This window comes from Salmo salar, chromosome ssa22, assembly GCF_905237065.1.
Source record: "Salmo salar chromosome ssa22, Ssal_v3.1, whole genome shotgun sequence".
In the NCBI taxonomy this organism is placed as follows: domain Eukaryota; kingdom Metazoa; phylum Chordata; class Actinopteri; order Salmoniformes; family Salmonidae; genus Salmo; species Salmo salar.
In genome coordinates this window covers 7,541,645-7,555,936 of record NC_059463.1, presented here as the reverse complement: position 1 = coordinate 7,555,936, position 14,292 = coordinate 7,541,645, and the positions used below count along the sequence as shown (strand labels likewise).

The 14,292-nt window shown below is 39.8% G+C and overlaps 1 protein-coding gene across 1 annotated transcript; it reads right to left on the bottom strand.

The window, feature by feature from the left end:
• Positions 1 to 3,748: 3,748 nt before the first annotated feature.
• atp6ap1la (ATPase H+ transporting accessory protein 1 like a) lies at positions 3,749 to 14,046 on the bottom strand. Its single transcript, XM_014166018.2, has 7 exons — positions 13,879 to 14,046; positions 7,597 to 7,637; positions 7,278 to 7,366; positions 6,154 to 6,395; positions 5,980 to 6,030; positions 5,484 to 5,727; positions 3,749 to 4,992 (listed from the first exon to the last, which is right to left on the bottom strand). Exons 1-7 carry the CDS (start codon positions 13,977 to 13,979, stop codon positions 4,729 to 4,731), a joined length of 1,032 nt encoding a protein of 343 aa, XP_014021493.1. The 5' UTR covers positions 13,980 to 14,046; the 3' UTR covers positions 3,749 to 4,728.
• Between the last annotated feature and the right edge of the window lie 246 nt (positions 14,047 to 14,292).

Genomic DNA, 14,292 nt, shown 5'->3' with positions numbered 1-14,292 from the left:
TTAATTCCTCTTGTCCCTGGGTTATTCACTGTACCATTTGTTGGGCTATGTAGCCTCCTGCTTCCTTGGCTGCTTGGTCAGCTCGGTCATTTCCCTCCCGCACCTTCGTGCTTTCCTTGCTATGTCCTTTATATTTCATGATTGCAACCCGTTTTGGCAGCTTGAACGCCTCAATCAATTTCTGGACTTCTTGCTTGTGTTTTATTGGTTCGTTCGAGCTAGTCAAGAACCATGCATAGATGAGGGAGTACTTTTTTAAATGAATGAACATGGCCTTATTTCTATTACAGCACATTCGATGACTATCATTCATATTCCATTCACCCGGATAAATGTAACATCGATATGTTTAGGCTGCTACATGATATAAAAATTTTCCCTATACATACCATGAGGTTGCTACAACCTAGCCTATGAATGAACATTTATAATGTAGGTGCACAGGCCAAGAGAACATTTTGAGTAATCAAGGTGACAGACAGTGACACATTCAATACTGCCTTGTACACTCTTGCCTGCAAAATGTTGATCTAGGGTGTAATCATTTGTCCAACAGTTGCAAACGAGAGTTTCTATAGGTCAGATTCAGGTATGTTTATTCCCGTTTTGTCCAGAGGCAACAAGAAGGCAACAAGAAACAGCTGTCTCCAATTGGAGATCAACCCCAAACAACACCCGACATAGAAACAGAAAACCTAGAACCCACAACATAGAAATAACAACACAGACTGTCAAACCCCCCCTCTGTCCAGTGTCTGTGTTCTTTTGCCCATCTTAATCTTTTCTTCTTATTAGCCAGTCCGAGATATGGCTTTTTCTTTGCTACTCTGCCTAGAAGGCCAGTATTCCAGAGTCGCCTCTTCACTGTTGACGTTGAGACTGGTGTTTTGAGGGTACTATTTAACGAAGCTGCCAGTTGAGGACCTGTGAGGCATCTGTTTCTCAAACTAGACACTAATGTACTTGTCCTCTTGCTCAGTTGTGCACTGGGGCCTCCCACTCCTTTCAATTCTGGTTAGAGCCAGTTTGCGCTGTTCTATGAAGGGAGTAGTACACAGCACTGTACGAGATCTTCAGTTTCTTGGCAATTTCTCGCATGGAATAGCCTTCATTTCTCAGAACAAGAACAGACTGATGAGTTTCAGAAGAAAGTCCTTTGTTTCTGGCCATTTTGAGCCTGTAATCGAACCCATAAATGCTGATGCTCCAGATACTCAACTAGTCTAAAGAAGGCCAGTAGTATTGCTTCTTTAATCAGCAAAACAGTTTTCAGGTGTGCTAACATAATTGCAAAAGGGTTTTCTAATGATCAATTAGCCTTTCAAAATGATAAACTTGGATTAGTTAACACAATGTGCCATTGGAACACAGGAGTGATCGTTGCTGATAATGGGCCTCTACGCCTATGTAGATATTCCACAAAAAATCTGCCGTTTTCAGCTACAATAGTCATTTACAACATTAACAATGTCTACACTGTATTTCTGATCAATGTGATGTTATTTTAATGGACTAAAAAATTGCTTTTCTTTCAAAAACAAGGACATTTCTAAGTGACCCCAAACTTTTGAACGGTAGTGTATATATATATAGCTAGCTCTCTGTATCTCTCGCTCTCTCTCTCTTACTTCTCCTTCATTTTTAAAGAAATTAATTTGTTAAAAACTGTTCAACTATTGCCTTTCTCTCTCTTTGTGTCAACTACTCACCACATGTTATGCAGTGCAGTGCTAGCAAGCTGTAACTTGTATTTTCAGTAATAGATTCATTGATTGATCCTTTGATTGGGTGGACAAAATGTCACTTCATGCTGCAAGAGCACTGATAGGTTGGAGGACGTCCTCCGGAAGTTGCCATAATTACTGTGTAAGTCTATGGAAGGGGGTGAGAACCATGAGCCTCTGAGGTTTTGCATTGATGTCAATATACCCAGAGGAAAACGGAAAATAGCTGTCCTCCGTCTACACCATGGAGGCTACTATAGACCTTCATTGCAAAACAGTGTGTTTTAATCATTTATTTGGTGACGTGAATATATTTAGTATAGTTTTATCTAAAAATGAGAACTTTTTTAATGTTTCACAATTTAAAAAAAAAATGAAATTCACTGAGGAGGAAGGTCATTCCTACCTCTGTGTCATGTCCTGACCATTGAGGGCTCTTATTTTCTATGGTAGAGTAGGTCAGGGCGTGACTGGGGGGTTTATTCTACTAAAAATGTTCTATGTTTGGTTCTAGTTTCTGTTTTTCTATGTTGGGGTTTTTGGATGATCCCCAATTAGAGGCAGCTGGTCATCGTTGTCTCTAATTGGGGATCAGATTTAAGTAGTTGTTTTTCCCACCTTTGTTTTGTGGGAGATTATTTTGAGTTAGTGCATGTTGCACTTCTGTCGTCACGGTTTGTTGTTTGTTTATAGTTTATTGTTTGTATTGCGAAGTTTCACATTTAAATAAAATATGTGGAACGATATTCACGCTGCACCTTGGTCCTTTCCTACACACAGATGTGACACTCTGAGGAGCCTCCACTGATATACGGTATGATATATCTCGGGTGTCAGCTAATCAGCATTCAGCGCTCAAACCACCCAGTTTATAATAAAATTTAGTGCGCGTAAAAGCATAGTTCCCAATAAAAAAAACACACTACCCTCCCCAAAGCAAAAATATAAAGTTTGACAACTCTCCCCTATTGTTGACTTGGGACCGAATAGAATTTGTGCAAAGTCTAGTGATGCAATCGTTGAGCACATATACAGCAGTATGTAGCAGAGCGAAGACCAGGTTGTGAATTTGAGCCTCACTTCGAGCAAAACTTTTTCTTTAACCATCTGCCTGTCTATTTCTTGTCCAGAAACAGAGCCCTTTTCACACCATTCAAGAGGACATTCCATGAGCAATAGGTACTGTAGGACATTGATAACAGTTATGAGCCCAGGCACCACTGGAATTGGAGCCCAAGGTCTCCTGTTTACAAGACAGGTGCTTTCACTAGCTAAGCACAGCAGCTGACACATCTGCAATGCATGTTGGCAAACCTAACCTTTAGAGGAGGTGGATTGCAGTTTGTAGGGTGAGTTCATTCTACCTTGGAGAAAAGCATTGCCCAATGTGAGGGTTCGAACCTACAACCCTCAGATTAAGAGACTCATGCTCTACTGACTGGGATCTGGCCTGGGACTGAATATTTTACAACTCCAGTGCCTCCACTCAGTGAGAGATCTCTTTCCATGCAAGAATCAAACAACATTTATTAATATGTTAAAGGCCCAGTGCAGTTAAAATGGTTTTTTACTATGTTTTATATCATATTGTACTACAGCTGATGAAACTAGCATGGTAAGTGTTATTTCCTTGTAGTTGCTGGTTGAAATGGCAATCTACACAGGACCTTTTAATCAGCAGGTTTGGTTTACATGGGCGAGAGTTTTGGCTTTCCATGGTGACATCACCATGCTGTAAATTGGTTAATAGACCAATAACAAAGAAAGTTCAAAACCTCTCTGCCAATAACAGATAGTTTTCAGTTTTTCTCTTGCCACCTAGACCACTCCCAGATAGCCCTAACAAAATTCTTGCTTGAGAAATAGTTGTTAGCCAAAAAGGTATTTTTGCAAAATTTTCTAGAAATCTATTACAGGTACCTGATTTTTACCCAGAAATGATTTGATATTGATATAAAAATGGCTGCATTGGACCTTTAAACTTCCACACTACTCTTCCATTTTGATAGATTGCGATGGACACCTTTGAGCCAACTTGGGTTTATTTTGTCCAAACACATAGCCTACAGATAAATGAAACGTACATAACAATAGGTTCTTAGAAAATGTTTACAATTTTGCGCATCAGAGTAGGGTACTGTTGTATGCAAATGTTTTTTCTAGCCACAGGCATGATGCATATCACAGTAAATTGTTGATGTGGTTCTGGCAATTGATTTAATGAACTGCTTTTTAAATAGTTCAATGACTATATAATGTTTTAACTGGAAAACTATTGAAGACGCACCTTGTAAGAAGAATACACATTTGAGAAATTAAAAACACCAAATAAAATTTACAAAACCAGAATTCACATACAGTATTATTTTCACAAAAGCTCGCACTAAGACAAGTTCTTGAAAACACATCCTCTGCAGGTCTGAAACATCAGAATGTCACCAATTGCGTATCCAACAAAGATTAATTCATTACATAATAGTATATACAGCATACCCTTTACAGTATGTATCGTTTAGGGTATGGATATTAAAATGAAACTTCTTTATCCAATATACCAGCATTTATAGTACTGACAAGGAACTAAATAAATAGTTTTTTGTGCTTTTAACAGTTTGAATTTCATTCAAGAGTACATCATTATTTGTTTATTTTTCACTTGCAATGCCAGATAAGTGGTTAATGTCTCAGGATTAGTGTCCCCCGAAGTTGTTTCCAAATCCACCAGATGATACTGAGCCGCAAAGTATTGGATCTACCGGGCTTGGATAACCACTGCCTGAGCCCAGCAATGCCACAGTGGACAACCATATCAAGTCCAGGCAACATGACCATGCCCTTCAGTATGGGAGGTTGCTTTATATCTAGAGTTGAGTCAGTCAATCAGTCGGTCTGCCAGCCATCAGGGGTCTCAGTCAGAGCCCCTGCACAGTCACTTTCTGACAACTACAGAAACGGTCTATACTCCTAGTGGTGGAGACTGAGGTGGATCCTGGGAAACAGAGTCCTACAAGCTGTTTTTCTCAGTGGCGGTGGAGCCAGTGGCATCGGTGCATTCTGCAGTCTCTGAGCTGCGAGGGAAGTAGACAGTAGTCTTGTGCTCTTCGTAGGTGTCGATGTGTTTGAGGTGCACCACCATGTGCAGAGCGTAGGCCAGGACCAGGAGAAGGATGAGAGAGGTGATCAGACCCATGAGGATTGCCGGAGTGAAGAACGTAGCACAGTCGCTGGCTGAGGCAAACTTGTTGGACAGCACGTTGAACGATTGTAACTGTCGGGCAAAGAGAAATATAAAAGTGAGATCTTCAAGTAAAGTAAACAATGTAAAGATTACATACATAACACATAAAGGTTATTACATAAAAACTATTCTTGTGGATTTCTATATCATGTAACTCTTTAAAAAAATAAACATGAATATTTCTGGGTTCATACACAAACACAATAAAATACAATACATTAACAATGTAGTGTAATGGTATAACAATAGTTCCACCTGGCGGTATGACTAGAGACTGTCCTGTATTATGGAGAGTTTAATAAAGCCACAGTCCTGGAGTCCTGTTAACCAATCATTCATTATTATTTTACAGCAATTTTAACAAATCATGGTTTTAACAAACAGTACAAGTTATCTATTACATTTCAACAGGAGTAGCTACAGAGGTTTCAACAGAACCATTAGAACGTGCTCCTCTATCAAAACATCCCTCCCCTCCTGCCATAAAATGTTGCCTTCCCGCAAAACCAATGCATGCCAACCTGGAAGTCTGTGAAGGTGATGTGCCAGTTTGCAGAGTTGTCTGTGATTGAGCTTGGTACAAGCAGCGTGTCGTACTTCTGCAGACTGCTGACGTGTTGACAGTGGTAGGAGTAGGTACTAGGAGCGTACACGTCGCTGGCATTGAACGTAGCCTCGTGGGTCCAGTTGTAGTGGATGTGTACGCTGTCCAGAGTAAACCAGTTCTGCCCTGCCGACTCATAGAACGTGTTGGACATCTGTAGCCTGTCGGAACAGTTCATACATTGATTATACATTTACATTTTAGTCATTTAGCTGATGCTCTTGTCAAGAGAGACACAGTTAGTGTACAGTACACAGAATATATAAATATCAAGTATCACAACCAAACTGTAACACACACGATATACTTTAGACCAACATGTGACCTGCCAGGAAAACCCTGGGCCAATCTATACTTTTTAGAATGGTCTTTCAAGCCTAAATTTGGCTGTAAAAATGAATGAAGAAGCAAACCTTAAGGCAAGTCCTCTCAAGTCCTCCACATCTCCAAAACGTAGTACAAGCCTGGTGGGAAAACAAATTCAATAGCACTGTCGTTACCTCATCCTTCAAAATATCAGGAGAGCGAGGAAGAGTCATGTATCTTGAACTGCAGCAGGAATATCTACAGCCGCTAAGCAGACTTACGTAGCTTTATCTTTGCTGCACATAGAGCCTTTGGTGTCAACCAGTGCACCGGGGCCGAATGCCTTCTCTGTGAGATCCACTGAAGTGCTGTTCCTGAACCTTATAGCAATCTTCCTGGCCCTAAACAGGATACATGTTTTTCCATTGTAAACCACGCTCAGAGGAGAGTAAGGAAGAGTGCTCGATGTCTGCAGTAGCCTCCTTTTGGTTCTGTGTGGGGAGTCCAGCTGCCACCCATAAAGCTGATGGCGGGAAAGAGAGGATGAAACAGGATGGGTTGAAAGAGGGAGAGAGGGAAAAGAAGAGAAGGAGAAGGGGAGAGAGAAATAGATAAGATGGTGGCTCATTGATTGACAACCAACAGTAATCTGAAGTACTATTACAGATTGCTTTTCATCTCATTGTGGGGGCTGCAGTGGGTGTTCATTGACCAATAAGACATTGTGTAAGGGTGCTGTTGTTAGGAATAATCTAATCTGTTTATTAATTTCCTTGATGACAATATATCTAATGGTTTACCTCACTAAGATTATGCCTTCTGTCTGGGATTAATATCAAATGGCTGGGAATAAAACCTATTCTCATTGTACAAGGTCCTATTGGATAACTAAAAACTTCTGTCTGGTGTAGTCACGCACACAGTAGTCTACACTGAATATACCAAACATTCGGAACACCTTCCAAATATTGAGTAGCAAATCTTTTGTCTTGCCCATTCACAATCTGAATGTTACATATACACAATCCATGTCTCAATTGTCTCAATGCTGAAAAAATAATTATTTAACCTGTCTCCTTCCCTTCATCTACACTGATTGAAGTGGATTTAACAAGTGACATAAGGGATCATAGCTTCCACCTGGATTCACTTGGTCAGTCTATGTCATGGAAAGAGCAGGTGTTCATAATGTTTTGTGCACTCGGTGTATTTTTTCTCCTTTCTGCTGAAGTGTGCACTCGTTCACTATACTTTCCGTAAATATGAAAGCATTGGATTGATGGAGGCATGGGCTAGTGGGAGGTTCCACCAAATTTCTTCTACCAGTCATTTCCTTTCAAGTCAGTGAAGTGAAGTGAACAAGTGCACACTTTGAGAGTAAGGAAAGATAATTGGGACATAGTACCTGCAGCACTCTTCTGAGAGGGTGCTCCACTGCAAGCAAAGAACTGTCCCCATCGGAAGCAGTACTGTGGCTCTGGGAAGCCAATCCATCTGTATACAAGGAGAGAAAGAGAAATATAATTCAATAAAAAACATTACTGCGTATTTACAATGTCAATACAGCGTTGTTACGGGAGTTATTACAGTGTTACTACTACACAGGTACACGAGCAACATAAAGTGAAGTGTTACCAGTGAATTTAGTTTATTTTTTTATACACATCTCAAAATATAATAAAAAAGTTCACATAATCAATTGACAATAAGGGAAAATAACTCACTGTTTTGAACCCTGATATCTTGGGATGTGGGTCCCCCTAAACTGTAAATATAAGACAATAAATTATTATTTCAGATGGTAGACTGTAAGGTACTGGCTACAGGACATCAACGTAAATCTCTCTTATATGATTACTAGGACAGGAGATATAGGGTCCCCCTAAACTGTAAATATAAGACAATAAATTATTATTTCAGATGGTAGGCTGTGAGGTACTGGCTACAGGACATCAATCTCTCTTATATGATTACTAGGACAGGAGAATATCAGGCATATACTATATACAATTAAAACCATTTTAAGCATCGGGTTTGATACAGTTTATTATATACAGTGTCAAGAAAAAGTATGTGAACCCTTTGGAATTACTTGGATTTCTGTTTAAATTGGTCATCAAATTCGATCTGATCTTCATCTAAGTCACAACTATAGACAAACATAGTGTGCTTAAACTAATAACACACAAATGACTGTACTTTTCTTGTGTATATTGAATACATCATTTAAACATTCACAGTGTCGGTTGGGAAAAGTATGTGAACCCCTAGGCTAATGACTTCTCCAAAAGCTAATTGGAGTCAGGAGTCAGCTAACCTGGAGTCCAATCAATGAGACGAGATTGGAGATGTTGGTTAGAGCTGCCTTGCCCTATAAAAACACTCACAAAATTAGAGTTTGCTATTCACAAGAAGCATTGCCTGATGTGAACCATGCCTCGAACAAAAGAGTTCTCAGAAGACCTAAGATTAAGAATTGTTGACTTGCATAAAGCTGGAAAGGGTTACATAAGTATTTCTAAAAGCCTTGATGTTCATCAGTCCACAGTAAGACGAATTGTCTATAAATGGAGAAAGTTCAGCACTGTTGCTACTCTCCATAGGAGTGGCCGTCCTGCAAAGATGACTGCAAGAGCACAGCGCAGAATGCTCAATGAGGTTAAGAAGAATCCTAGTGTCAGCTAAAGACTCACAGAAGTCTCTGGAACATGCTAACATCTCTGTTGACGAGTCTACGATATGTAAAACACTAAACAAGAATGGTGTTCATGGGAGGACACCACGTAAGAAGCCACTGCTGTCCAAAAAAAACAATGCTGCATCTCTGAAGTTTGCAAAAGTGCACCTGGATTTTCCACAGCGCTACTGGCAAAATATTCTGTGGACAGATTAAACTACAGTTGAGTTGTTTGGAAGGAACACACAACATTATGTGTGAAGAAAAAAAGGCACAGCACACCAACATCAAAACCTCATCCCAACTGTAAAGTATGGTAGAGGGAGCATCATGGTTTGGGGCTGCTTTGCTGCCTCAGTGCCTGGACAGTTTGCTATCATCGACGGAAAAATGAATTCCCAAGTTTATCAAGACATTTTGCAGAAGAATGTTAGGTTATCTGTCCGCCAATTGAAGCTCAACAGAATTTGGATGATTCAACAGGACAATGCCCCAAAAGACATACTTTTCCCACCCTGGACTGTGAATGTTTACACGGTGTGTTCAATAAAGACATGAAAATGTATAATTGTTTGTGTGTTATTAGTTTAAGCAAACTGTGTTTGTCTATTGTTGTGACCTAGATGAAGATCAGATCAAATTTTATGACCAATTTATGCAGAAATCCAGATATTTCCAAAGGGTTCACGTACTTTTCTTGCCACTGTGTATATATACAGTACCAGTCAAATGTTTGGACACACCTACTCATTCAAGGGCTTTTCTTTATTTTTACTATTTTTTTTACATTGTATAATAATAGTGAAGACATCAAAACTGTGAAATAACACATATGGATCATGTAGCAACCAAAAAAGTGTTAAAGAAATCAAAATATATTTTAGATTCTTCAAAGTAGCCACCCTTTGCCTTGATGACAGCTTTGCACACTCTTGACATTCTCTCAACCAGCTTCACCTGGAATTATTTTCTAACAATCTTGAATGAGTTCCCACATATGATGAGCACTTGTTGGCTGCTTTTCCTTCACTCTGTTGTCCAACTCATCCCAACCATCAGAATGCTGTGGTAGCTATGCTGGTTCAGTGTGCCTTGACTACTAAATAAATCACTGACAGTGTCACCAGCAAAGCACCCCCACACATCACACCTTCTCCTCCATGCTTCATGGTGGGAACCACACATGCGGAGATCATCCGTACACCTACTCTGCTTGTCACAAAGACACGGCGGTTGAAACCAAAAATCTCACATTTGGATTCATCAGACCAAAGGACAGATACTGGTCTAATGTCCATTTCTCATGTTTCTTGGCCTAAACAAGTCTCTTCATCTTATTGGCGTTCTTTAGTAGTGGTTTCTTTGCAGCAATTTGACCATGAAGGCCTGATTCACGCAGTCTCCTCTGAACAGTTGATGTTGAGATGGTTCTGTTACTTCAACTCGGTGAAGCATTTATTTGGGCTGCAATTTCTGAGACTTGTATTTCTAATAAATGTATCCTCTGCAGCAGAGGCAACTCTGGGTCTTCTTTTCCTGTGGTGGTCCTCATGAGAGCCAGTTTCATCATAGCGCTTGATGGTTTTTGCGACTGCACTTGAAGTAACTTTCAAAGTTCTTGAAATGTTTCCCACATTGACTGACCTTCATGTCTTAAAGTAATGATGTACTGTTGTTTCTCTTTGCTTATTTGAGCTGTTCTTGCCATAATATGGACTTGGTCTTTTACCAAATAGGGCTATCTTCTGTATACCACCCATACCTTGTCACAACACAACTGATTGGCTCAAACACATTAAGAAGGAAGGAAATTCCACAAATTAACTTTTAACAAGACACACCTGTTAATTGAAATGCATTCCAGGTGACTACCTCATGAAGCTGGTTGAGAGAATGCCAAGAGTGTGCAAAGCTGTCATCAAGGCAAAGGGTGGATACATTGAAGAATCTCAAATATAAAATATATTCTGATTTGTTTTTCTGGTTACTACATGATTCCATATGTGTTATATCATAGTTTTGATGTCTTCACCATTATTCTACAATGTAGAAAATAGTATAAATAAAGGTGTGTCCAAACTTTTGAGTGGTACTGTATTTAAAAAAACAACACTGGAACCATAGGTTGGCCAAGCGGACATTGTGAGATGGTACCTTCTACATGGAAAACAAAATGTATAATAGTGTTTTAGGAATTTGGACGTGACTAAAAAAGAGACAACACTTTCCCTAATAATGTATTTGGCCTAGTTTGCTCTTATTGTGTTTTCCTCAACAGTGCAAGAGATTATCCTGTGACTAACTGTTTAAGCATCTAATCACTGCCATAATGCCAGATTAAATGAGCTTTGGGGAAACGCTAAAACCTGATTAAGGTTCTGCTCGATTAATCCTCCCAGCCCATGGTGTCCTTACTGGGACTTAGGGGGGCCAGCAGCCAGACCATGGTATCCTTATTAGGGCTCAGAGGGTTTAGTGTAGCTAGCAGACTTCCCACCAGATCTGAGGCGGCTACCGAGGACTGGCAGGCAGCAGGGTTGTGGTCCTCAGGCAGTAAACTGAAATTCCAATTCCATTCTTCTTCATTGCTTTTCAATTAGGTACATTGGAATTTCAGTTAGGTTCCTGAATTGAAATGGAAATGACCCTAACCATGAATGGCAGACATTTGATGTGTGTGTGCACTTTAAAATCAATGCAAATGTCAGTAATTTAATGTGCAAAGCACTTTTTCTAAAGCTTTCGTCTTCGGGTGTCCAGTACATTTCTCCATTGGCGCACTACTGGTCTATCTGAGCAGTGGGTGGTGAGCATCTGTAGTCATACACTGTACTTATATTCTGCATGAATCATAATCCCTTATCTGATATGTTTATTATTAAAAGCATGAGGGCAACATTTGATTTGACCTTGTAATAAGGCACTATGCTACTGCGTTGTTTGTGGTGATTTGTTTAATACTATTACAGGTAGTCATATACTACTGTTAAATTCTATATTATTATCTATAACAGGAATAGATCATATTCAGTGTACCTCAGTGTAAAAGTGTAATTCTCTGACATTTGTTATTGAAATCCCATCTGTGGGTGTATCTGTGTTGGGCTGGCTCAGTGATGTAACAAGACATTTGGGAGTTGACGAGGAGTGAGTGCTCTGTGTTCTTGTTCGCCAGCAGATGCCATTCTTACATAATAAAAAAGCGACAAAACAATGAGTAATAATTTATCTGAACACAAGTGTCAAACTGAATTTGCTACACAGACTCACCAAAATCACTAACCCAAGCAAAAATTGAGCTTTAATTCAAACGACTGAACCAATTGTGATGATCTAGAGTGGATAGCAAAATCCTCCTCCCTTCTCCTCCCTCTATCCCAACCCCACCCTACCAGCAGATTACAAATCCACTCTGTACTCTGTCCTGCTGCCATCACTGACTGGCTGCACCTGAGCATGTTATGGACCAGCCATTATATAATCAATATGATCCGTTGATCATCTCTCTCTTTCACTTCACAATGCCTGGCATGTCTTTTATTCTGTGAGGGTAAGAGGAAATATTGCAGTGGACGCGCTGCTTTTAGACTGCCCCCTGTGCTCAGCTCAGCACGCTCATGCCTAGCTAAATCAAATCTGCTCTAAGACTAAAGCCCGTACTGCCCTACATGTTGCCACAAAGCCCCATCTGTGCAGGCGCGAATGCAGACGGGCTAAATAGCCTAATGCCCTTGAGGCAATATGTTGCCAATTACACATTCGTTTTTTTTTATTTTTATTAAGTCAGATATTCACTAACAGATGAGCACAAAGCACATATGTTTTACAGGTGCTGGGATACAGGGCGGCGAATAATTACTTTGGTAAACAAGGAGGGGAAGGAATTTTTGTCTTTTTTTAGTTAAAGATACAAAATGTTAAGTAGTATTGTCCATGTTTCGTTTTTGCCTAAATGCACAAAAGACACCTTGACAAGTGAAATGAGCCTGAAATTGTTTCATTGATTATGTTTCTTCATTATTGCAATTGGAATGATACTCACCTCTTGGATCATCAGGTGGCTTTGTTTACTGTATTCTGTGTAATCATCACCTGATTTAATCACAATATCACACTGCTCTCCTACAGAAAGCATCAGAAGCCCCTGCTGTCTCTTAAGGACAGGTTCACAGGAGGAGTAGCCTAGGCAGCTGAATAGAAATATCATTAAGAATATGATGTAGAATTTTGGGGGGGCAGTACATGCTCACAATACTGCTGGAAATGTCAGGACATGTTGACAGGAGGCTACTGTAGCCTATGCAGTAGCTGAGGTAAGTGTCAGGGTCAGGACCACAAGCCACATGTAAAAACAATATGATTAAAAAGTAAACAGGGGTCAGAAGGTAGGGAATCAAGGCACCAGGCATCTACTGGAGTCATCTACCTGGCAATCTGATAGCTCATATTTCAGTCCAAATATGGTGGCTCCAGGCTCCCTACTGTATTCATTAAAGTTATATAAAACACAATTCATGGGATATTATATCCATGCTACTGAAATAACATAAACTGCAATAACATTGTCAATCAAAATAACCAAAATCAATGAATTGATGTCCAATGTAACACTACAAACAAATAAAGGAAGTAACTGAAGTAACAAATCTGTAGTTAACATCATAGTTAACATATTTTATTTAATATAAAATATATTATATATATATTCAGTAAAACTCATGAAAAGAGCTGTTACAGAAATGACAAAATTACTGTTTTTATATTATTTATTTTACATTTTGATTACTAGATTAACAGCAGTGCAAGAGCTGAATAGAATAGAAATACTCAATCTAGCATATATGGACCTGTACTCAAATAGTGTAATCCTCAGTGGAAGGATGGCTCTGCGATATATAGCATGTGAGCATACAGAATATGACTCCATCTCATCCCTGATGTAACAGCTTTCATTCCTGCCTGTTTTTGTAGTGCATATATGGATTTGCCCTGTAAACTGATTCCTTCAGAGCAACACCAATGGATTTTCTCTTGTGTTTCACTGACAAATTCCTAGGACATTATAATTGCAGATGTGCACACTACAGTATAGTACAGTGCAGTGCAGCACACAAGGTAAGAGGGAAATCACTACCACAATTGTTACAGATAAAAAGAGACAATGCTTTTACAGATTCACAAATGCATTTTAAAACTGTCTGTTTCTCCTCATTCCCACGATCTCAATCACACTATGAAAGAACCTCATTCTCCCCCCACCCCCCTGCACATCCATCCATCCCCCTGCCTGACTCCAGCCTAGAGTTGAAATACCTCCTTTCATGCCTACCTTTTCTCCACAACAGCAGGCACTTGATCAAAAGACAAAGAAAGCTGCAGAAAAACGACAGAAAATAAATACAAATACATAAAGAGGTCTTGTTTAGCCATGGAGCCGGCCAGATGAGACTACGACTGATGATGACTGCTTCCTAATCTGCTTCGAAAACAGCCGAAGCCTAAGCCTACTGCTTGACAAGGGCAGCAGCCAATAGAAATCTAGATGGACTGGTAATTATGTGTCACGGTCATACCCACTCTCAGAACACACACACTCACACACAAAGCCCAGCATCTGTCCTCAAGAAAACTGATTCATAAATACACTGGTAATCATTTTGAATGTTCAAGGTCAGTACGCTTGCCATTTTTTTCCCACAGTGAACGTGGCCCCCTTGATTAAATGACCTAGATACCAGGCTGT

What these genes read in the sequence shown, in the direction of transcription:
- atp6ap1la (XM_014166018.2), bottom strand. Translation starts at nt 13,979, where the DNA reads ATGGCTAAACAAGACCTCTTTATGTATTTGTATTTATTTTCTGTCGTT. An exon ending in TTGAGAGGACTTGCCTTAAG is followed by an intron (nt 5,728 to 5,979) that starts GTTTGCTTCTTC and finishes CTGTTCCGACAG; the next exon opens with GCTACAGATGTCCAACACGT. An exon ending in TCACCTTCACAGACTTCCAG is followed by an intron (nt 4,993 to 5,483) that starts GTTGGCATGCAT and finishes TTTGCCCGACAG; the next exon opens with TTACAATCGTTCAACGTGCT.